This window comes from Quercus suber, unplaced genomic scaffold, assembly GCF_002906115.3.
Source record: "Quercus suber isolate HL8 unplaced genomic scaffold, Cork oak 2.0 scaffold_911, whole genome shotgun sequence".
Classification (NCBI taxonomy): Eukaryota; Viridiplantae; Streptophyta; class Magnoliopsida; order Fagales; family Fagaceae; genus Quercus; species Quercus suber.
This window is the reverse complement of record NW_027070335.1, coordinates 46,154-71,710: the sequence shown is the minus strand read 5'-3', so window position 1 is coordinate 71,710 and position 25,557 is coordinate 46,154. Positions and strand designations below refer to the sequence as shown.

General features: G+C 31.3%; 1 protein-coding gene across 1 annotated transcript; it reads left to right on the top strand.

Moving 5' to 3' along the window:
* The first annotated feature begins 587 nt into the window (after nucleotides 1–587).
* On the top strand, nucleotides 588–13,868 carry LOC111985005 (LRR receptor-like serine/threonine-protein kinase IOS1). The gene is given in 14 exon segments (XM_065768235.1): nucleotides 588–1,113; nucleotides 1,254–1,389; nucleotides 1,812–1,883; nucleotides 4,538–4,609; nucleotides 4,694–4,722; nucleotides 4,725–4,811; nucleotides 5,014–5,154; nucleotides 6,246–6,451; nucleotides 6,595–6,646; nucleotides 6,649–6,720; nucleotides 11,021–11,083; nucleotides 11,186–11,277; nucleotides 11,279–11,376; nucleotides 13,290–13,868. Coding segments are annotated over 14 exon segments (2,079 nt in total). The 3' UTR covers nucleotides 13,723–13,868.
* The last annotated feature ends 11,689 nt before the right edge of the window (nucleotides 13,869–25,557 follow it).

Below are 25,557 nucleotides of genomic sequence, written 5' to 3'. Positions count from 1 at the left end.
GGAATTATGACAACAAGAATCAACCTCCAAAGTTTGACGTATACGTTGGGGGTAATTTTTGGACCACGGTGGTTCTAGCGAGTTATATCAGTTATATCCTCCATGGGAACTTTTCCGGATATCATTCATGTTCCCTTGTCTGATACCATATTTGTTTGCCTGATAAACACGGGGTCTGGAATACCGTTCATTTCCGCCTTGGAATTACGTCCTTTGAGTAAGTCCATTTATCCAACTAATTTTGGGCACTAAGTTTGGCTCGCGATTAGACATTGGCACCTCAAGTCATATGGGTTAATCAGGTGAATTAGATATAGTTTTTTTTTTTTTTCTTTTTAAATATTTTTGCAGTTTAGATTCTAATTTAAGAGCAAATAGTGCTATAAGTACTACAAGTTTACTACATTAGTTCTACAAATTGATGTGTTACTAATTAGAAAGAGACAATTCGAAATTCAGCTATTAATAAGTTAAAACTCACAATTACATTTATTGTCAAATCAGTTTATAAGTTTCATGTAGTAAACTTGTCATACCTTTCACATTTTCCTCTGAGAACTTGAAATTTCATTTCTGAAAATTTTAACATGACAAATGCTTTTGTCTGTCCTAGGTACGAGGACGATGTTTATGATCGCTTATGGCATTCTCGAAGTACGTTGTTAAACTGGGTTCCAATCAATACCTCCTCAGTTATTAACACTCAGGACAGCAATGATAGTTATCAACTACCAGCACAAGTGTTGAGAACTGCCGTTCAACCACCTAGTGGTCACAATGCCTTAACTTATGTCAGCAGTTATGGAACTAATAATCCATGCAATGGTGATAAATATTATGTCTGCTTTCACTTTGCCGAGATTGCTAAGCCTACGCAAGGCAAGAAGAGAGAATTCATTATTGATGTGGAGGGCGGAAACTACACCTCAGAACCTATAACTCTTGAATACTTAAAGCCGCTGTCCATATGCCCCCAAAATGGACAACCATTCGAAGGGCATTTTAGTTTTTCTATTAATGCAACAATGGAGTCTGGCCTTCCCCCCATCGTCAATGCAATTGAGTACTATAGTGTAATTTCTCTCCCGTATAAACCAACCGACCCAAAGGACGGTAAGTTCAAAGAAAAAAGTTTAACTCTAAACTAATTTGAGAAAGAAAGATATTTGGTTGTCACAACTTAGTTTTTCTTTCCTTTCGTATTCTTTCATCTTGAATGATTATAACCTCGTAATATTTGTTGCAAACAATAGTTGCTGCTATCATGTACATCAAACAAACGTACACGATCTCTAGAGACGATTGGCAAGGCGACCCATGTGTTCCACATCAATATTCATGGAGTAATTTGACATGCAGTTCAGATGATACTCCTAGGATCATTTCACTGTGTGAAACCAATACAAATTCCATCATTATATTTATTTTCTAAAGAAAACAAATTCCTAGAATATGGATCCATTATGATAGTCCTAGTCCAGCTACAATATATAGCTGGACTACGACTATCATAAAATAGCTGGAATTTTTAAAAATGCACCATTGAAGAATTATATAAGATGGAGTTGGTCACATTTCAAACGAAATTGTAAATTCTGAAGGTTGGCTTCAATTTAGTAGATGAATGCCTCAACATACATGCCCAAATGTTTACTTGTACGTACATATCTTTTTATAAATTTCAGAAATTTAAGGGGAAGCAAGCTCTTATGTAAGTCTAAGAGGGAAAGAGAGAGAGGGAGAGAGAATATGAAAATACTCTCTGGCAATGACACCAACTCTTTAATTCATCTTTGATAAATTACAAGCAGGTACTTGAGCTCAAGCAAATTGACAGGGAAGATAGCGACTTCAATCTCTGACCTCACAGCACTACAATACTTGTAAGTAATAAATAAAATCGGATTTAATTTGTTTTGGCATTCAGTTATGCTGTGAGTCCACATGTGGAAAAATGATAACTTGAGTTTTTGGGTCGGAGTGTATCTCAAGGTTCTTAACATCTATATGAATAGACTCTTGGTAAATTCTCCATGCATCTACGTACAGTTTGGGAGATAGTAATTCCACAACTTTAAATGGAGCATTTTAAAAAAAAAAATTAAATATCTACCAAAAAATTTTTACTGATTAATTAATTATTTATACTATTTTTTTATTCACGTACATTCATTTTTTTTTATCTCTAAAATGCAAAATTATTAATTATATTTTTGTATTTAGCCTGTGCATATTTCCTTTTTAATTGAGAGTATGACAAATCCACTTATTTGAGGAAATTGAATTTTACAAAAATATGAGATTAATAAATTAAATTTTAAAGTGTAAAACAATAAAATTTAATTTCACCAAAATCACTAGTACATAACTTCACATAACATCCAATAGGATCAAATTAACCAAGTAAAGTCAAATTACATAATTTGATAAATTAATACTAATCAAACTAAAAGTAATCTCATACAGAGAATTAAAATAATATGCTTCAAGTGTAAAATTTAGCACACAAAAAAGAGATGAAAATTTATTGTTATTATTTTTCAAATTGAATTTAATTCACCTTGGGTAATTAGGTGGTGTATGGTGAAGAAAAGTTCAAATTTAATTCCTAATTTTAAATTTGATGTTGAGAGAGAGAGAGAGAGAGAGAGAGAGAGAGAGATTGTTTTGATGAGTGGTCACTTGATAGAATGAGTGTTAATTATCTACTATATGCAAGATTGGCTTACAAAAATTGAAACTACGAATTGTTAGCTGAAATTGATTGTCAATTATGATTTGTGATTCAAAATTTTGATTTTTTTGGCCACATAGAGTTTCAATTTGGTTGAATTTCTATCACTACAACAAATAAGATTTATGCTGATGAAATGTTTTGTAGCTAGAGCTCTTAGTTTTGTCACCAATTGTCAAAGGTCTCGTAGCTGAATTGGCACATTTTCATGTACAAAGTGCTTGGGAATCTAGGAGAAAAAGGGTTTGAGTTGTGGGGTTAGTAGTATATTGTAATTATTTCTTAAAAAAAAAAAAAAGTTTTGTTACCAATTACGTTAGGTAACAAACAATTTCGTCGCCTATTTTGTCACCTACTATTTGTCCTCTATTGACATGTATAATATTAGGGGCTTTGTTGTGGATGGGGAAGAAAAAGAATAGTGATTGTTATAGGAGCTTTTAAATGTGAGTCATTGGCAATGGTCTAAGTGGCCCACGCCTATAGTCTGCCTAATTGTCAAGGACAAAGTATTGATTTTTTTATGCAAGTCCATTAATCCAATGTATGGTTGTTGAGGACAAAGCTTTGAGCTTTACATGCAAGTCCTATAAGTGAGGTTGGGAGAACAAAAAAGAATAGTGATTCTTCGGTACTCATTGAACACAACAACGCGTTATTCCTATTTTCTTACATAATATTGAGTCATATAATTAATTAGCTTAATACTAGAATCTGTTACTTGTGTGTTATGATAATATTATGCTGTTGTATGTACTCTAGAAAAATATTTAATAATTATCTTCAAATGAAATAATTTACCTTTGTATCGAACGACATTTTTGCCCAATATTATTGTTAAATATTAACTTTACACCCCCCCCCCCCCTCCCCCCCCACATATTTCAGGGATTTATCATACAATAACCTGACTGGAAACATACCAGAATTTTTATGAGAGAGAGAGAGAGAGAGAGAGAGAGAGAGAGAGAGAGAGAGAGAGAGAGAGAGAGAGAGAGATTGTTTTGATGAGTGGTCACTTGGTAGAATGAGTGTTAATTATCTACTATTTGCAAGATTGGCTTACAAAAATTGAAACCACGAATTGTTAGCTGAAATTGATTGCCAATTATGATTTGGGACTCAAAATTTTGATTTTTTTTGGCCACTTAGAGTTTCAATTTGGTTGAATTTCTATCACTACAACAAATAAGATTTATGCTGACGAAATGTTTTGTAGCTAGAGCTCTTAGTTTTGTCACCAATTACATTAGGTGACAAACAATTTCGTCGCCTATTTTGTCACCTACTATTTGTCGTCTATTGACACATATAATATTAGGGGCTTTGTTGGGGATGGGGAAGAAAAAGAATAGTGATTGTTATAGGAGCTTTTAAATGTGAGTAATTGGCAATGGTCTAAGTGGCCCACGCCTAAAGTCTGGCCTAATTGTCAAGGAGAAAGTATTGATTTTTATATGCAAGTCCATTGATCAAATGTATGGTTGTTGAGGACAAAGCTTTAAGCTGTATATGCAAGTCCTATAAGTGAGGTTGGGAGAATAAAAAAGAATAGTGATTCTTCGGTACTCATTGAATACAACAACGTGGTATTCCTATTTTCTTTCATAATATTGAGTCATATAATTAATTAGCTTAATAGTAGAATCTATTATTCGTGTGTTATGATAATACTATGGTGTTGTGCGTACTCTAAAAATATCTAATAATTATCTTCATAATTTACCTTCGTATCAAACGACATCTTTGCCCAATATTATTGTTAAATATTAACTTTACCCATCCCCCACAAACGTATTTCAGGGATTTATCATACAATAACCTGACTGGAAATGTACCAGAATTTTTAGCACAACTGCCAAATTTGAAGATCCTGTAAGTTATTGAGTTTATTATTAATTATAAACCTAAATTTATGGGTTAGGAAGTGACTTATTTAATTTTACACCATATTTGAAGTAATTTAAGAGGGAATAATCTGAAAGGTTCGGGCCAGAGGCTCTTATACAGAAATCTAGGGATGGATCATTAGTCTTGAGGTTAGTTTTTATTGAATTATTCCATTTTTCTATACATAGTGGTTCTGACTTCTAAACATGCCAAAAGACTACCAAAACTTTATGCTCATTTGTTCTTCTGTTTTGTAAATCAAATTCCTTTTGTATTTGCAAAGCTAATTCGGTATATCAGCATCATTTACAAAACTTACTTACCATATCTTATTACCTATATGCAAGTCTTGGCGAAAATAAGATCTTTTTCTCTCAGCTCCATATAAGAAAAAGAAGAAAAAGATCATTTTTTCATTTGGTCAAGGCCTCATCAGGAGCTTAATGTTGTACTTGTTGCAACATCCATAATAATCCTCATCATTCTGTTCATTTTTTGCGCTCTGGCTATCCACAAAAGGAGAAGAAGAGGTATGTATTTCTTTATTATCTGGTTCTATAATTGTTATTACTATCCATAGTGGGTTGTCATGCCTCTAACCAGTTCAAACACCAGAGTTAGTGAAGTATTAATGTCTAACCTGTACATCTAGCTATGTTCTAAAGAAGAGGACAGAAAAAACGCGGCTATAGAAAAAAATAATAATAATAATAAAAAATAAAAAAAGGTCAAATGGACCTATAGTCGCTTTGTATAAGCCACGTCTTCAAACGCAGCTATAGAAAAAATGGCTCTTGACCAATTGACCTATAGCCACATTTTTAGGAGCTATAGCCACGTTTTAAAAATGTGGCTATAGTACGCATTCTTTGTAGTGTCTCCTGATTCAAGTGAAACATTTCATAACATATTTAAAGCAAATTAAACGATTAATTTGTAAATTTTTCATTACAACCATGAAATCTTGAAATTTAAAGAACCAAACCAAATACGTCTTCAACAATAACAATGATCGAAATCTCCCATAAAAAAGAGTGTTCCATTTATATAAAGGAACTACTCTACTGAGTCCAAATTCTCAAGGACATTTCATACGTCATTATTCCGAAATTAACCTGTAATCTAAAAGTTTTTATTTATTTTTATTTTTTAGGGAAATTATTGGGGTGAGGCAACTCTATAAGAATGATCATGTGAATTTGATTAATGGATAAATGTGTTGTGTGAGCGCGTAATGAATCAAGACATTGAATATTTACTAGGTTAAATATATTGGGCTATATAAGTGAATACAAGAATCCCAATTGTACTTGGTTCCAACCAACTTTCACGTGGTTAGATTTTCTAAAAGAAGCTTGATTTTAGGGTGACGTTGGATTTTGTTCACTATGCAGTTTTTCTAGCAATGAAGAAGTTGTCTGGGGATAGACTAGGGTTTCTAGAGTTACGGGAGGTGGGAGTGGCATTAGAGTTTAGTATTTGATGTACACATATTTCCTTTCTCAACTTATCTTAATTCTAATTAGGGGGTTGCAGATTGAGGGAATACATATTTCCTTTCTCAATTTTCTTAATTCTATTTTTATATTTTTGGGGTGTGACATGTAATCCTTCACTACAGAAACGGCTAAAGAATCCAATATCAAATCAAAGAATCGACAATATAGCTACCCCGAGGTTGTGGAAATAACTAATAGCTTTCAAACCATTGTCGGGGAAGGAGGATTTGGAAAAGTTTATCTGGGCATTCTAAAAGATGAAACTAAGGTCGCTATTAAGTTGCTGTCTCCATCATCAAAGCAAGGCTATAAAGAATTTCAAGCAGAGGTTAGATACATGAGTGCTATATTTTCTTCAATTATTTGAAATGATAATGCTACATTGCTACAACAATAAAATATTTTACAATATTTTTACAAATTGTTAATATGACAAATTCTTATTGGTTTTGATCTGATCCATTGATATAGGCACAACTCTTAATGATAGTTCATCACAGAAACTTGGTCTCTCTCGTTGGGTACTTGATGAAGGTGATTACAAGGCACTTATTTATGAGTACATGGCTAATGGAAACCTACAACAGCATTTATCAGGTATATTAGTATATACATGATAATGTTTATGGTTATTCATTTATGATTGAACAAAAGTATGATCCCCCTCAAAAAAAAAAAACAAAAAAAAACAAAAAACAAAAAAAAAAAAAACAAAGTATGATAAGTGAAGGGGAAGGCTTTGATACAATTAATTTTCATATATAATTGCAGCTCGTTGGTTCTGTAAAGAATAAATTAAAATTAAATTGACTTTTGTTAAGTATCTTACGAACACAATATAAAACATATTTAGTACTAACATAATAGATCAATAAAATAAAAAATAAAATTTTTACTCAATCGTTTATGATCTTTTAAAATGATATTATTTGACATTTTCTTATATCCCAAAATTATTTATGATTATTCTATAATAAATTTCAGCGATTTCCTTTTAAATATACAAATCAAAGAGTCTGTTATAAAATTATATGGCCGAATTGCTCATTTCTTAATTAGTTGCTGTAGAAACTAAAATTATAAATATATGTACAACCACCCTATTAACAAGTTAAACCGCTATAGATTTCTGGTTTTTCGAGCCACAGGCATAATCAATATATATATTGGTTTTTTTTTTTTTTAAATTCTTTAATGCCAAACTAAGCCTATGCTCATAATGATAAGTTCTATTTTTCAATAGTAGTTTTCATGATATGTGAAATATTGTAAATAAACTTGTTTACCAACAAAAATAAATATTTTATTATTTTTCTATGTTGTATGCCTTTGAAAAATGATATCATAGTGGTATGTAAAGAACATCTAATCCATCATTTTTTATTTATTTATTTATTATTATTATTATTTTGGATAAGCACTTTCTCAACAACTTTATTAAGAAAGTTAAAATAATTTCCAATATGATTTTGAAAAGTATAATTTTTTACATTCTTGTCTTCTAGATCTTCAAGAGTGAACATATTGTACTTATTAATTCCAAATTGCTTATTAAGAAATATAAAAATAAAGTTGGGTTATACATATTGTGGCCGCATAAAGTGGCTCAATATAAGTATTATAAGTTGTATGACATAATATGATTATGTGATTCATTATAAGTACATTGAAATTATTAACATAGTTTTACCAAGGTTTTTGAAAAAGTAAAATACCTTTATGATTAAATCCCAATTATTAAAATTTTCAGAAAATTAAATGAAATTTCACAATTTATTTCAAATTATTTTACAATATATTTGTATGGATTAAAAATCCAAGGACCTAAAAAGGAATTTGTAAATGTGAGTTTCGTGGCCAACTGTTGAACTTTTAACAATAATTCTTATCTAAGGATTCACATAAAACAAATGATTGGGTGAAAATTGAAAATGAAATGAACTTCTCTTTATTTCTTCTTCCTCGAAGCAGCCAAGGAGCCTTTATACTTAGTAAAAAATAGGACTAAGCTCAAGTAAATTATGTTCTCTCCTTTTTCTCTCTCTTTTTCTTTGGATCCAATCCCTGTACATAGAGGATCTCTTTCCTTTTATAGTCTCATTGCTTCAATCCTGGCCCTCCACCTAGATGATGGATGATCTTTCTCTTGGATACTTGTCTCATCCTACTCTTTCCCTTCTTTTAAGGTGGTGTTAGGTAGATAACAGGCTGTGAGATACTGTTCAAGTGTCATTTAGCCATTAATGCAACACACCCAGTTAGTGTAGTGCATTTAATACGAAGGTAACGGTAACTTTTCTAGGAAGTTTCCCCTTCTTCTTATCCAAGCTAGCTACTTTCATCAAATCGACATCCTCAACTTTGTCTAATCACTTCCCAATTTCTTCAGATTGTCTCTTTCTGAGCTCCTTCCTTAGACTAGTTGCTTCTCCGATCAACCCTCCCTTGGGATCTACCTAGGCCTGCTTGAGTTTAATGAATCAGTAGTTGGGCCTTTTTGTTTCTCGACCCAAGCCCAATGGGATCAAGCTTTTTGGCCTCCCACAATAATATAATATTTGTTTTTGATAATATATCATGCTTATAAAATGTGAATTTGTCATGCAAATTAGAATAATTTTTGTTGTTTTATTTCTACTATACATCTTAGAGTGATTCTAATGATTATGATACTACACATTTTACTACAAAAAATTTACAAATTGATATATCGCCAATTACCAAAAAAAAAAAAAAAAAAAAAAATTAAGTCAAACATTTATTTATTATTGCTCTGTTTGTTTCAGCATTAACATTTTCTAGAAAATTGTTCATTTTCCAAAGAGCATTTTCTAGAAAACTATCTCATTTTCCAATATTTGGTAATGACCTTGAAAATGAGCTTGAGAATGTAATCTAGTATTTGGTATGCAATTTTTTAAAAATATTTATTGTATAATTTAAAACATGTGTATTATGTAAACCAACGACTAATGTAATCATTATAAATAAAAAAACCAAGAATGAATTTGGTTTTCATACAGTGTCGGCTCAATGGGTGAGCCAAATGGGCAACCCGACGAAAAAAAGCCCATAAATTTTTATCAATAAAGATATTCCTATACCAATAGAAGTATTAATTAAGCCCTAAATATTCACCAATAAATAAAAAGTAGTTGTTTTTTATCAAAGAAAAACTAGTTTAAAAAAAATATTTTCATTGGATGTGTCAATCATTTAATCTCTCACACATAAATGTTAAAAGAACTCATTAATCTAACACTAGTATATAAATTTATACTCAAATTCTATTTAGAAATATCAAATATATAACTTTATTTAAATTTTCAATCATAATTTTTTAGTATTTGGTTACTTCATTCAATGAATAATGTTTATTTTAGTTGTATAGTCATTGAATAATGTGATGAGTTCATTTTAATTTGTAATTTTTTTCGAAAAAAATAAATTTTAAATGAAAAAAAAAATCAAAAGTTAAATAAATATTCTATTAAAATTCAAAGTATAAGAATAGATCTCACTTGAAGTTGTTGCCTTAGGCCCCACAATACCTTAAGCCGGCCCTATTTTCATACTAAAATGTTGACAATAGATACAATCAAAATTAATTAGTTGTCAAATTTTCATAATCTCTACTACTCATTTTGCTCATATATATGGATAGTAATGTACGTACGTATGTACACACACACACACACACATATAATTTGACAGAGGAATACATTTTCAATAAGTATAAATAACAATAACTTTTAATTGTCTACTCTTTTTATTGGTATACTAATTGTCTACTATGGTCAACCACAAATTTTCAATATTACTCTAAATTATGTATTTACATAATGTATCTGCATAATATATCATCATTGCATAGTATCTACATAAATTATCTACCAACAATTGCAATTCCCCTAAACAATTATCATTCATTATATAACAATATTATTAGTCTACAGTAAAGATTGTCCCTTGTAAAAGCAATTTAGAGAAATATAGGTACTATGTTTAAAATTTTCATCTTTTACTTCATTCTTTTTTTCTTCTTTTTCTCTTATTTATTTTTATTTTTTGTAATTTTTTTTTATTTTTTTGCACTTTATGTACGAAAAAGAAGTAACTTTTGCTTGGAATCCATCAAACCAAAAATTTCTTAGAGAAAAAAGAAAATCAAGCTTGAAATTCAAAGCAAAGAATTGGGATTTTGGTAGAGAAAAATGAAATAATTACTGCTGCAAATTTGTTCTCCTTTGCAAGCCGGAGCTATTGACCGATCAGTGAAGGAAAAAAAAAAATCTAATCAGAAAATTGTGCTATAGAGGGGAAGAGAAACGTGGAGAAAATAGAGAAGAGAGACAGTTAAAGAGAGAGATCTATGGGAAGAGGAGAGACCAGAGTTAGTGACAATGAGGGTGTGAGGAGGGAAAAAGTAAAGAGAAGAGAGAAAAAGTGAGAAAGCTTACCATAAGAGAGAGAAGGCACAAAAAAATTATATTTCACACGGCTTCAAATAAAGATAATATTTATAGGAGATGCAACACGTGAAAGATAATATATATACTACCAAATACTGGAAAGTGTGGAAAATTATCTTTACAGAAAGTTTTCCAACGTGAAACAAACAGAGCGTATGTTTTAGACACCAAATACATTCATTGCTACATAAGTTTATAAAGGTTATATAATGAAATTTATACTATCTTTAACATTTTTCTATATTTTATAACTCTTTCAATTATGTTATATATATATATATATATACACACTTACATGTCAATATTTTAGCCTATTTATTTTCTAGTCTGACTGCAAAACCAAGCTATCTTCAAAAAAAAGAAAAAAAAAAGAAAAAAAAAAGAAAACCAACTGAAACCGATTAATCAATTCATTTTGGTTGCAGTTACTAATATGAATGTCTTGACCTGGAATCAGAGGCTTCATATTGCGGTGGATGCAGCACATGGTTTGAAAAGATCAATCAAATGATTATTTCTCTCTCTCTCTCTAATATCTATCTTTTTGTTTGCATTAATAAGTTAATAATGCCTTACTATTGGACTTCTAGGGTTGGAGTACCTACATAATGGTTGCAAGCCAACAATAATACACAGAGATTTAAAGACCTCCAACATCTTATTAAATGAAAAGATGCAAGCAAAAGATTGCTGATTTTGGGTTGTCTAGGGCTTTTGCAGCTGAAAATGACACTCATGTGTCAAGTCGTCCTGCTGGTACACTTGGATATCTTAATCCTGAGTAAGTGTCAAGACTTAATGAATTCCTTATACTTTTTTGCTACATAGGGAATATATGATAGTTTTGTGTACATAAATTCAAATAGTATTACTTAACCTACCATGAATGTTTAAATTTTCCACTACTTAAATATCCACATTTTTCATAAAAGTAACATTGCAAGAAAAATATGTTTATTACAACAACAAAAATCATTACAATAACATCAAAATCATTACAATAGTTGATGCGAAGTGCTGCAATAAAATTTAATATAATAGGTTAGGGCTTTTGCAGTTGAAAATGACTCTCATGTGTCAAGCTGTTCTGTTGGTACACTTGGATATCTTGATCCTGAGTAAGTGTCAAGACTTAATGAATTCCTTATACTTTTCAGCTAAGGATGGAATATATGATAAATTTGTGTACATAAATTCAAATAGTATTGCTTAACCTACCATGAATGTTTAAATTTTCCACTACTTAAATATCCCCATTTTTCATAAAAGGAACATTACAAGAAAAATATGTTTATTACGAAGAAAAAACCATTACAATAGTTGATGCAAAGTGTTGCAATAAAATTTAAGATAATAGGTCTGGACAACAAAAAATTTTGTTGCAATAAACTAAATATTTTAATAACAATTTTAATGGAATGATATATATGTTATTACAATAAATAATTTACTATTTTCAATATCTTGTAGCAATAGGATATTACTTCTGAATCTTATTACAATAGATTCTAAATAATAGAAAAAAATAATTTGAGTTAAATTATTGCAACGATATATTTGTTGTAATAAATATTTGTTTCAGATTTGTCATTGCAATAAGTTGTAAAATAATTGATATCAAGTTATCTCGCTTCATGTTTGTAATTGAAATATATTGTAAAATAATTGGTATTGCAATGATTTTTTTTTTCTTTTTAAGTTATTGCGATAAATTTTCCTAATGCTATAAAATATTAAAGTTTCAATTGCAACCAATAATTATAAGTTATTGCAATAACTTACCACTTTTAAGTTGCAAGGACTTTTAACTTGTTTATGTGATATTGTGTCTAATTTTGTTGTATTGACACCTGATGTAATAGATTTCTTTTGGTGTAGTAGAAATATATTGATTATCAAGTATCCTTAAGTCTTAATTGAACTGGTAATTTTCGTGATATTATGTGCATTATTACAAGAAATTATTCTATTAGAATTCCAACTCACACCTCAATTCAATAATTGGAGTTGTTTTTTATTTTTTATTTTTAATTTACACTAAAAATGCAAAACTCACCCTTTATGTTTCACCAAAATTCATTTCAATCCTCTAACTTTATTTCTGTTCATTTCAATCATGTAACTTTCAAGTTTATTCAATTAAGCCTTTTCCATCAACTTTTGTTATATGTTATGTTAATCCTACAATTTTTTAAATTTTTCTTCAAATTTTTTGAATTAATAAAAATTCAATAAATGATTGAAAATATTTTCCACATTTTTTAATAAAAATTTTAACAAAAGTTTGCAAAAATGTCTTAATTGAATAAATCTGAAACTTAGATAGAGGATAGAAATGAACAAAAACGAAGTTAGAGAGTTAAAATGAATTTTGAAGAAACTTAGAGGATAAATTTTGTATTTTAGCCTATAATTTAATAGTAGTAATTACAATAGGGAAGGGGGATTGAACATTGGACATCTTAATTAAAAATACCATGAAGTTCCAATTAAACTACAAGGCTCTTGGCGTAAACGGGGTTGTTTAAAGCTTTGCTTTCCAACAACTATTACATACGTATACCGTAAAATTCAACAATATTAGTCATTCAACTATATAATGTAGCTAGTTCACTAGATCTAAGAGAACGATAAAAATATCTACATAGTTTTGGGATTGTCAAAAAATGCTAATGACTTGTGTTTTACATACAGATTTCAAAAATTTGGAAACTTTAACAAGAAAACGGATATTTATAGCTACGGTATTGTTCTATTTGAGCTAATCACTAGCCGCCCGGCAATAATAAGAGGACCTGAAGGAAACACACACATAGTTGACTGGGTTCATCCTATAATTGAAAGTGGAGATATTCGGAACATTATTGATCCAAGGTTACATGGACAATTTGATATCAATTCTGCCTGGAAAGCCGTGGAGATAGCCATGTCATGCATAGCACCAGCGACAATCCAAAGGTCGGATATGAGTGAAGTATGTGCAGAGTTAAAGGAATGTTTGGCTCTGGAGATGGCTCATGGAAGAAGCCAAAGGATGGTGACCGGGGGCAATAAGACAATTTCAAACAATCAACTCATAACAACATCTTTAGAGCTTGAATCAGATATTGTTGCCCTTGCTAGGTAGTTGTTAAAGAATTTTCTGTTTGTTTGTGATAAGCACTTCCTTCTATGCTTTATGTTCTATCTTCTATGTCAAATATGCAGTATTAATTACATTTGTATTTCAAAAACTTCTTATATACTTATTTCATGATTGGATCAGTTCTTCAATTAAGTATGAGGGGGACGTTCTTCCATAGCTTATAATACACAATTTTTATTGTGAATGAATTTATTTTTTATGATGGATTGATGGGTGAGTACCATCTACCATGAAATATGTATGCAAAATGCATTAGGGTACGTGACTATTAGTCAGGCTCTATTTGTTCCAATTTTGAAAATTTGGATTTAGACCCAAAATGATTAAGCAGTGATTAAATAATGTAACACATTGTTTACACAAATGGATAGTCCAAACCACAATTTTCAATTATCAAATCTAAAAAATAAAATAAAATAAAAGCTATAATCACTCAGAGAAGAAACAATTATAATCACTTATATTTACAAAGCATGTTTGCAGTCCTAAACTCTCTATATAAGCTCAATAAATGGACTTCTCTTACCAACCCAATGACAGTGACTTGAGAACAGGCTTATTCTTGTACATGAACTTTCTCCCTGAACAAAGCTCATTCACAATGATCCTGGAACTTCGACACACCAAATAACTCTCTAGAGGTTTTCTATCACTGGACTTTCTAACAGAGGTTTAGAGTTTGTACGGTTTGGATGAACATTTACAATGTTTTAATATCAGCTTAAGGCGAGAAAATCTCAGAGGAATTCTAAAAAATATCTCACAAGGAGAAACACTGAAAGGAGAAGAATTGAGACTCTTTGGCTCAAGGGGATTTGGCTATTAGATCTACTCTTGTATGCGGCCTCTTACCGTCACTCTGTAGCAAGGATTTGTTCTCTATAGAGAACAGTATGTTGAAATTGAATAGCCATGGCTATTCAACAAATTGGTTTACAGTTCATGTGATTTCAGTCAAGCAAATTGAGATTCAATCCATCGAAATTTCAGAGTCCACAAAGCTGTGCCAACTTCAAATGGACACATCTCACTCATTTCAATTAATTACATATCGGGTTAAATTTCTATTTATTTTGAAAGCCCAAATATCTATTTTCTAACAAAACAAGTTCATTTATAAATTTAGTATGGTGTAAAAGATATGAACAAAAGATTATTAACTCATTATCTTTGACTTAACTCGTAACCTTGTCCCTTTTTAGTAGCTGCTTTCTCAATCCAGACATAATATTTTTAATATAGCCTAATTTTGACAAATTTTGGTACTAGAATTTGCCTATAAACCTTACCCATCCAAGGCCGTTTTCAAACAAAGTATCCTCTAGTTTTAATGTATTAGTCGTATCACCTCATTAAGAAATGGTCATTACAACATGAATTAGGTCAAACCACAGCCATCTACGGCTGCTGAGTCGGCGGGCTAGGCATTTCATACTGGTATGCGTGGGCATCATAAGATTTTTTAAAAAAATACTTTTTCTGGTTTCTATCAGTCCACAAGGCAGAACATAAGCCCAATCTGATTATTAATTAAAAGTGAATTAAATAAACTTTTAGCCCTCTTTTTTTTTTTCTTACTAACATTTCTCCACCACCAATTTAAAAAAAAAAAAAACAATAAATTCATTAGTACAATATTGACAATTAAAATAGAGCCCAAAATTCAAATTGAGATAACAAAAAAACTATAATAATAATAACCTGAATTTCCTTAAAAGCCTTTTTAACTTGGTGAGTTGGTGTTATTCTTCTGTTTTTTGTTTTTTTTTTTTTTTTGGATTAGTGAATTTGACTGAGACGAGAACTTGCAAGTCTGTTTGTTGACGCGTTATCAAACCGTACTTTTTTTCAAGTTTACCTTTTTAAATTTCAAATTTTTTTTTCTAAGTACAACTTTTTAAACAATCCCATATTTAAAAAACTAAAAAATAACTTGTACTATACAAATCCTATATGTGTTCAACACTTTTGACTTTTGAGTAATACAACTTCTACATAAAGTCATAGGTATATACAATTCAAGGCAGGCCTCTTTCTCTGTCTGTTTTAAAATTTTTTTTGCAATCTTTTATCTATATTTGTCACACTGTTTTTTTATATGTGAAGCTTAGTCCTTTTGTTAAACGCAAAGGAAATGCAAGGGAGATATATGTAAAACCATATTTATTTAGTGATTACAGTTATAAAAAAAGAATTCAAAACTTTATAATAATGTTTAATATATAGCTTTTATTTAAAAATATAAAAATTTGTTGGTGCAGTTATATACCCTAGATTTTATATGTTACTCCACCACCACTAGTTATCACAGTTGTGCTTCTTATGATAAAACTTAAGAATGGGTCTCCATGAGCCAGACTATTAAATCTTTAGTTATTTTGATGACCTACACAGCAAATTTGTGTGAACAAAAGTGTGTAAGTATTTTTTTTTAAAGGATTTTTATAAACATCACCTTTGGAATTTTAATGTGAGTTAAAATTTGGTATTTGGGATTTTAATTTGAACAATTAACCTCTTCGTATTTGTTTTGGTAACATATTAAACATTTTGTTAGTATTTTTCATTAAAATTAAAATATTTCAAAATGTTATTTCAAAATTATTAATCATATGAAAAAAATCGTGTCATTAAATGCGTTAGTCATTAATATATTTATTTTAAATTATTCTATAATATATTTTAATATTTGGTTTTGATAATATATAATATATCAGATTTCTACGATGTGCATTTTCCATGTAACTTAAAACAAATTTGATTCTTTTATTTTTACTATATGTAGGGTCTGTTTTTGTTGCTCAAGCCCAAAGGATATAGGTTAAAGGCCCAACAAACCCAGAACAATGAATTTGTAGAGAGTGGATCGAAGGTTTAGGCGCTCGCCGGCCTCCACCAGGCATGAACTACTTTTCTTTCATTGAAAGATGTTAAGAACAATTTACAACTGGGGGATGCTCCTCGGCCCATGGCCAAGGAGGTTTTTTCTTCCCCACCTCCCAAAACTCCTCCTCTTTTACATTTTGCTCACATTTTTTATATATCCCTCTCTTTCTCCTCCTATTGATCATCTATTGGCCTCCCTTCTGACCATCTGTCCCATCAGAGGTCATATCCGGGTTCAAGTGGCTCACCCTGATCGATGTCGCCCTGTCAAGGGGTTACATCCCCATTAATGCGGCCAGAAGGGTTAGGTGAGCGTATTCAATGCCGAGGTGACAGTTCGCCCAGAGCTTGCCCCTCTCCGTACCGAGGTCTCGGACGACCGAGGATAGGGTCATCCTCGGACCCATCATGCGTCCTCGGCGTGGGCCATTTGGGCCTGGGTTGAAGTGGGCCAAGGCTACCCGATTTTCTGGCCCCACACTATATATTTTAGAGTGATGTTAATGATATTACACATTTTACTAAACAAATTTTAAAAACTAATGTATCATCAATTACAATTTTTTTTTTTTCAGACTTTAGCATTAATTTTACGTGTTTGGATTGTTTTTAGAAATTCACCCAAGTTCATTATATAGCACGTTAGTTGGTAAATGATGTATAATAAAATTTGTAAACTTTTTAGCATTTTTCGATTTTTTATAACTCAATTTTAATTATGATATTATTGAAATAATTTTTTGGTTTGGATATTATTATTTTATCCGATTTACACCCTGTAAAACCAAGTTGTCTTCCCAAAAAAAACACCAACTAATAAATCAATACATTTTGGTTGCAGTTACCAATACGAGTGTCGAATATAAAAAACTTCAAAATGCTGTGGATACGTCACACAAATGGAAAAAGATACATGATTATTTTGCTCTTTTATTTGTTTTTCCGAATAAGTTTTTTTTTTTGCTGAATATCCGAATAAGTTACTATGAGCATTCAGTCCCAACAAAATTTTAATTAAACTAATCTAAAAAACTTTACTTTTGTTACTTTAACCCAAAATAAAACACACACACACACATATATATCAGACTCAATAATTATTTCTCTACTCTATTTAAGTACTATTTTTTCTCTCTCCAAAAATAAATAAATAAATAATTTTTATTTTTATTATCTTCTCCACCCAACACCATGTTCTCCTTCACAAAAGTGTCGTTGCTACCACCAAGCACAAATCCACCTTCTCCTTCACGACACAAACCCACCTTGCATCCAAAAATACACCACTACTACCACCAAAAACACAAATTCCTCAATCAAAACATAAACCAAATGCCTCAACAACAAAAAACACCAACGACCCACCAAAAACATAGACCCATCTCAATATTCTAGCCATAAGACTACCTCTGCAATCTCAACAAGCCACGAACGCCATTGAGAGAAGCGATTCGATGATGAGGACATCAATAATCGATGGTGAGGACACAATAATGAGAGAGAGAACGAGTGAAAAAGTGAAGGGGATAGAGGGAGAGTGAATGGATGAGAGAGTAGATGGACAATTTACCACATTAAAAATTATTATTATTATTATTATTTTTAATTTGACGATGAATAGTCCTCGTTGGAAGTTATCAGAAGGATCAGCTTCAAGCTTCAAGCTACAAGTTGCAATCTGAGCAGGACAAGCACAAAGAACCAATTATTGGTTCTGTGTAAACGACCTATAGTTCTGTCTTGTAGTTCCTTATGCTACTGGTAGTAAACAGTAGTGATATTTATGGACACGTGTAAGTAGCTTATAGGTGTATTTCATATTGTTAGTTTTGGAGGAAATAGATCCGTATAATTTGGGGTTAGTTAGGAAGTCAATTACACTTAAAGCTTGTATAAATACCTCTGCTTGTACAGTTTTTTTCATTTGGTTAATACAGTGTAATTTTCATCAAATTCTCACATGTTATCAGAGCACTCTGAGCTTTTCTAGATTCTTCTTAGTCTCATTCTAGATTTTCTTTCATGCTTGAATTTTCTCACAAGTTTTCTTCTAAGATCTTATAGAATTTTGCTTTAGATTCATCTTGGTTTCATTTTAAAGTAGATTCACCTCAGAAGTTTCTATTTTAATCTTGAATTTTCCTTCAAGGTTACATAAGATTTTCTTTCCAAGCTTCAATTTCTTCAATGGCAACCACTGAAACTTCTACCCTTGTTACCACAATTGATGAATCACATCCTTTCTTTTTACACTATGGAGAGAATCCATGTGCAATTCTTGTTGCTCAGCCTCTAGTCAATGATAACTATGCTAGTTGGACTAAATCAATGCAAAGTTCTTTGGGAGCTAAAAGCAAGTTAGAGTTTATTGATGGAAGTCTTTCACTTGCTCCTTCCATGGCAAAAAATCAATTGCTTGTTCAAGCTTAGACCAAGTGCAACAACATGGTTGTATCTTGGATATTGAATTGTGTTTCTCCAAATATTCTTGCAAGTGTTGTTTAGAAGAACACTGCTTTAGAGGCCTGGACTAATCTCAAGAATCGTTTTTCTCAGAAGAATGGACCAAAAGCTCATTCAACTTCAGGAGCTTGCAATAATTACTCAAGCAAATCTTTTTGTCATAGATCATTTCACTCAATTGAATGCTCTGTGGGATAAAATTGAAAATTACAGAGCTTTACCATGTTGTACTTGTGGTTCTTGCACTTGCTCAATTAATGAGAAATTGACACAATATCAATTGCAAGATTCAATAATGCAATTACTTATGGGACTCAATAAGACATAAAGTCAGGTTCGAGTGCAAATATTGTTGATGGATCCTATTCTTTACTGATTCAAGATGAGAGCCAAAGATCAATTGATCATTCCACTGGTGCCTATATTGAATCCACTGCTTTAGCAACTAAGTCATCTGCTAGAGTTGTTGGTTTTGTAAACACTTATGGAAATAATTCAGGTGCTAAGGGTGACAAGAACAAAGGAAAGGAAAGGCCAGCATGTAGCCATTGTGGGGTCACAGGTCACAACATAAAGAAATGCTATAAACTCCATGGCTATCCAAGTCTTTGTACAGTCTTAAGTAAGCATCCAGGCAATGATTCTCCAAGTTTTCTCATGCTTTGGTTCAGCTGGGTTTTCAATAGTCCAAGGCGGATTACTCCCTTTTCACAAGAAGTAATTCTAGTAGCTTTATTGCACTATTGGTGTATGTGGATGAAGTTCTTATTGCTAGTGATAATGTGAAGGCAGTAGATGAACTTAAGGTGTTGTTGGATAAACTGTTCAAGCTTAAGGACTTGGGTGACTTAAAGTTCTTTTTGGGCTTGGAGGTAGCTAGATCCAAAGAAGGGATACACTTGTGTCAAAGGAAGTATGCCTTAGAGCTTATGGAGGATGTAGGCTTGTTAGGTTATAAGCCAGCAAAGACACCTATGGAGCAAAATTTGAAATTAAGTAATTTTGAAGGGAATGAGTTAAAGGATCCTAGTGTGTATAGAAGATTAATTGGAAGGTTGCTTTACTTAACTATCACAAGACCTGATATCACATTTGCAGTCCATAAGCTAAGTCAGTTTATGGCTAAGCCCAGATCGCCACATCTTCAAGCTGCAAATAGAGTTTTGCACTACATCAAAGGATCACCTGGACAGGGTTTATTGTTCTCTAGTCAATCTAAGTTGCATATCAAGGCATTTGCAGATGCAGATTGGGTTGCATGCCCTGATACCTGAAGGTTAACTACATGCTATTGTGTCTTTATTGGAGATTTTCTTGTTTCTTGGAAATCTAAGAAGCAACAAACTGTCTCAAGATCATTAGCTGAAGCAAAATATAGAGCAATGACTATTTCTGTTTGTGAAATTGTGTGGTTGATTAGTTTTCTTAAAGACATTAAGGTTTCACATTCTACAGCAGCTCTACTCTTCAGTGACGGTCAGGCTGCTTTACACATTGGGGCAAATCCTGTGTTCCATGAGAGGACGAAACACATTGAAATAGATTGCCACATTGTTAGGGATAAAGTATTAGTTAAGGTGATAAGGTTGCTGCATGTTAGAACTAAGTCTCAAGTTGGAGATTTGTTGACAAAAGCTCTAAATTCACAATAGTTCCATCATTTGTTGTCCAAGATGAACTTGATGAATATACATTCCCCTGTTCCTCTTGAGGGGGAGTATCAAAAGGATCAACTTCAAGCTTCAAGCTACAAGTTGCAATTTGAGCAAGACAAGCACAAAGAACCAGTTATTGGTTCTGAATAAATGACCTATAGTTCTATCTTGTAGTTCCTTATGCTACTGGTAGTTTAGTGGTAGTAAACAGTAGTGATATTTATGGACACGTGTAAGTAGCTGATAGGTGTATTTCATATTGTTAGTTTTGGAAGGAATAGATCTGTATAATTTGAGGTTAGTAAGGAAGTCAGTTACACTTCAAGCTTTTATAAATACCTCTGCTTGTACAGTTTTTTCATTTGGTTAATACAATGCAATTTTCATCAAATTCTCACAGAAGTAGTGTGGAACTATATATATATATATATATTCATTTCTAAAATTTTCGGGTACTCTAAGGAGACTGATGCATAAGTTATTTTTGAGTCTTTAGCTATATTTTTGTTAAATTATGGTTTTTACATAAGATTTATGTTGACTTTATTCTATAACAAATAGTGTTGTAATTACATTAATTTATTTCCTTGTATTTTGTGGGATTTAGTTGTCATGGGTTTAGTACTAAGTTGGTGAAAATTGCTCAAGACAGTTGATCTCGCGACTGGCAACTAACTCGAGTTTACTTCCTTTAAAGTTTTGAATTTTTGGATTTTGAAAGTTTCTATGTTTTGGTTGCTAAACTCTTGATGTTGTCTACCATTGTCTAGGTACTTGCAAGATCGGCATCTAGCTTCAAACATGGACCTGTATGTTGTGATAGCACTATTGGTAAAACTACAATTTTATTAATGGTAATGGCAACTTTTGCAGTGCTCCATATTTGTGGTTAAAAATTCAAACCCCACCTCCCATGTTCCTACTACCTACTTATCTCAAAAAATATAAAAACAATAAGAATAAAGTTGCAAATCAACATACAGATTGTGGTGATGAAGTGAAAAGCTAATCAATAACCTTTTTACAATAATAATAATAATAATAATAATAAATAATAGAATTTATTACAGAGAATCTAGTGCATTGCGAATTTATGAGACAAAACAATTACAATTTAAGTCTGGCTTACCTCTAATATTTTTTTAACTAGAATCTCCTTTTATTTTAATGAGAAACTGTCACATCACTCACGAACTAAATAAAAGATGAATATTAAAAGTCAATACCACTTGTCATTATGTATTAAAAATAAAAGGAAACCTTCGATTAAAAAAGTACCAGAGGTATCCAAACCCTCACAATTTACTATGTTTACAAAAACTTTGCAACCATAAACTTCTAATATAGCCTAAGGAAAACGCCTTGAATGTATTCCCAACATAGTGGCCTCAGGCTAGAACTATGGACTTCATGTACATGAACTTCCTCCATGAAGTATGAACCCTCTTCACAACAATCCTGAAACTCCAATACTCTAAAGAATTCTTTAAAAGTTTTCTATTAATAAACTTACTACATACTAGACATAAGTTTCTTTTCTTTTCTTTTTTCTTTTTTTTTTGGTTCTAAAGTTTTTTTGAACTTGTTGTTGGGGTTTATGCTCTAAAATCCAATTTATTGGCATGTCATAAATAATTAAATTGTTTAATTATATGAGACTATCTATAAATGAATTAATGGGACATTAACTTAGTCCATGAGATGCATAGTATGTGATTTATGTGATTTAGTCACAGAAGATATAAATCACAAGTTCTTTGTAAACTCAGAATTTTAGTTCGTAGTCGGTGATAAAATTGGGCATTTCATCTGCGAAGACTATAACATATCAACTAAAATGATTTGTCTTAATCATGGAAATAGAGACTTCTAATTGATATGTTTTAAGAGTTAAGACATATTGAACTGAACCGCTGTGAGATTTATTATTTTCCTATCAACTGTTCAATGAATAATAAATCTCACGACTTCTATTTACATCAACTCTAAATCCTAAAAGAATAATGGACCTGATCATGAGATATAGGTTGTTTTGATATATCAGGAGTGAGATCTATCAGTCACAGTCAAAACCTCAGTATGTTGGGTAGCCGCATTTAGTGTTGATGGAACATATATTTTCAAGATGGAATTCATAATCTCTTAACGGAAATATAAAATATTCTCTTAAGATAAGTTTAATGGGTTTAATTATTTATCCTGAACTACGGGATCATTTGCAAAGTTCTTATTAAAATTATAATTTGAGATTAATTTACAATGTCTACTTATGAAAAGTAACAAGAGATGCCATTAAGAGTTATTTTGTAAAATATGGTGGAAAAATTAGAATTTTTGAAACTTAAGAGTTTCCACTTGTTTTGTAATTTTTTAAAGCAAAAATAAAATTAGAAATCATAGAGCCCTACTTTGTTTTGTTTCTTAATTATGATTCATATTCTCTTACAATGGACAAAATTGCTAAATGCCCTGTTTGGGCAAACTAAGCAGTGTTTTGTCATATTTTTGAAACTAATTAGGGAAATGCCCCTCTTTTGAAACTCGATTTTCTCAAAATCGAATTATAAAAAAAAAAAAATTTCTGGAACCCTATAGTGGCATTTTTAAGGACCTATAGTGACATTTTTAGGACCTATATTGACGTTTTGTAACTCGACCATCATTAAATCGAGTTATAGGCAATTATTTTAATTTTTTTTACCTATAACTCGATTTCATATATGTCGAGTTACAAAACGCCACTATAGGTCCTGAAAACGTCACTATAGGCTCCTTAAAAAACGCCGTTATAGGGCTTAACTCGATTTTTAGAAAATCGATTTTCAAAAGAGGGGCATTTCCCTAATTAGTTTCAAAAATAGGGCAAAACGCTGCTTAGTTTGCCCAAACAGGGCATTTAGCAATTTTGTCCCTCTTACAAGTGCATCTTCTGATCAGTGGAAGAGTTAGATTAGTATGGATGCAAATTTTAACTAAATAAATATTGATTTGAAAAGTTACTTTTTTTCAAACAATAACTCACTACAATTGTTGAGTTTTCATGCTAGGAAAATGTCTCATGTTTTAATAAAAAACAAAAGAAAAAAGAAAAAAAGTGTTTCATGGCTGCCCCTATTATCAAGAGTAAAGCTACATCTACAACATTTTCACAATGAATTTTTATGTGATGAATTAAATTATTGCTGGTTCTAATATGATCTCACTACTGAAATGATTTTTTTTCTTACTAATAATAGCCAATAACAATTTGCTATCTAAGATTTGCGGTGAATTAGTTGTAGGCATAATATTTCTTTATTATCAATGATATGAAAATGTTTGGTGTTCCAAACTTTTCTTTTTAACTCCACGATGGAGAGAGTTGGGCTGTGGCCCTTGGGGAAGATAAAATGGTTAAACAGGTAATACACTTTTCCTTTTAGGTAACACTTTTAAGAAGAAAAAAAAAATGGTTATCTAAAAAATAATAAGGGATTTTAGAATCTTGGTGTTTTCAATGGAAACAGCCATGGTTTAGATTCTTTTTCTCCCAATTATCGAATTAAAAAATATATATATGTAAAAAAAAATTAAAAATTTTCAATTTTTTTTAAAGAAACAAACACACACAAGGGAGAAGGGTGCAAATATGGGACAGTTGTGTTGAAGAGCTACACAACCAAATTGTGTGAATAGAAGCGTACAGGCTTCATAAGAAAATTTGAGCTTTTACAAATATCTCGTTGAACTTTAACGTGAGTGTTTGGTTTATGAGCTTTTAATTTGAGCAATTACCCCCTACACATTAGGTTGGTAACATTTTTTTCTTTTCAATAATAGGTTGGTAACATATTAAACACTCTATGAGTATTTCCAATAAAATAAAAATATTTAATCAAATAATGTCTACCTAATAAATATGACATTAGGCATTTGGGCTTTAAAAAAAACAACAAAACAAAAAAATAGCATAAATCATGTGATTAAATGTGTTAGTCATTAATAAAAACATACTACTTATAAATTATATATATATATATAGTTTAATTTGTTATAAAATTAAAGCGCATTGCAAAAACTGTTGAAATTGGAATTTTAAGGGCCAAAAGTGACAACTACCTTAAAGTTTGAAAAGTGATATTTGTAAAACGACCCCAAAATTTGTCAGACCAGAAGTTAGCTCTCTCTGTGTATAAAGCCTTCTCTTTCTTGGTCTTGATTGGATTTTTCAAACCTCTTAATTAATATGTTTACCGACTAAACTTAGCTGACAAGTACAAAGATGAAAGACCTATACCAAAGATTTATAGATTTTCTTAACTTATTGTTTTCTTTCTCAAATGAAAAATAAGCGATCATTATATTTACAATCAACAAATTGGATCGTTTGTATTATACTCAAAACCAGCAATTGGCTACCTAGTACGTACTACCTTGCCTGGGGAACCATATCCATCTCAAGGCCCAAAGGGTTCACATCAAATGTGTCGTTGAATGATTTCATCATTGGACCACAATCTTGTTCATAAGCCTTTTCTATCTCCAAGCACTCCTTCAATTCAATCACCACATGGCTCATGCTTGGCCTTTGGATGGAAATTAATGGCACACATGCTATTGCTGTCTCTATTGCCTTCCAAACCGAATTGGTGTCAAAATTTCCAGGCATTCTCGGATCAATGATATTTCTTATATCCCCTCTAGCAAGAAGGGGGCTAACCCAATCAACAATATTAGTGTTATCCTTGTTATAGCTTTTTATTATTGCTCTCTTGCCTGTGATCAGCTCCAAAAGTACAATTCCAAAGCTGTACACATCACTTCTCTCAGTTAA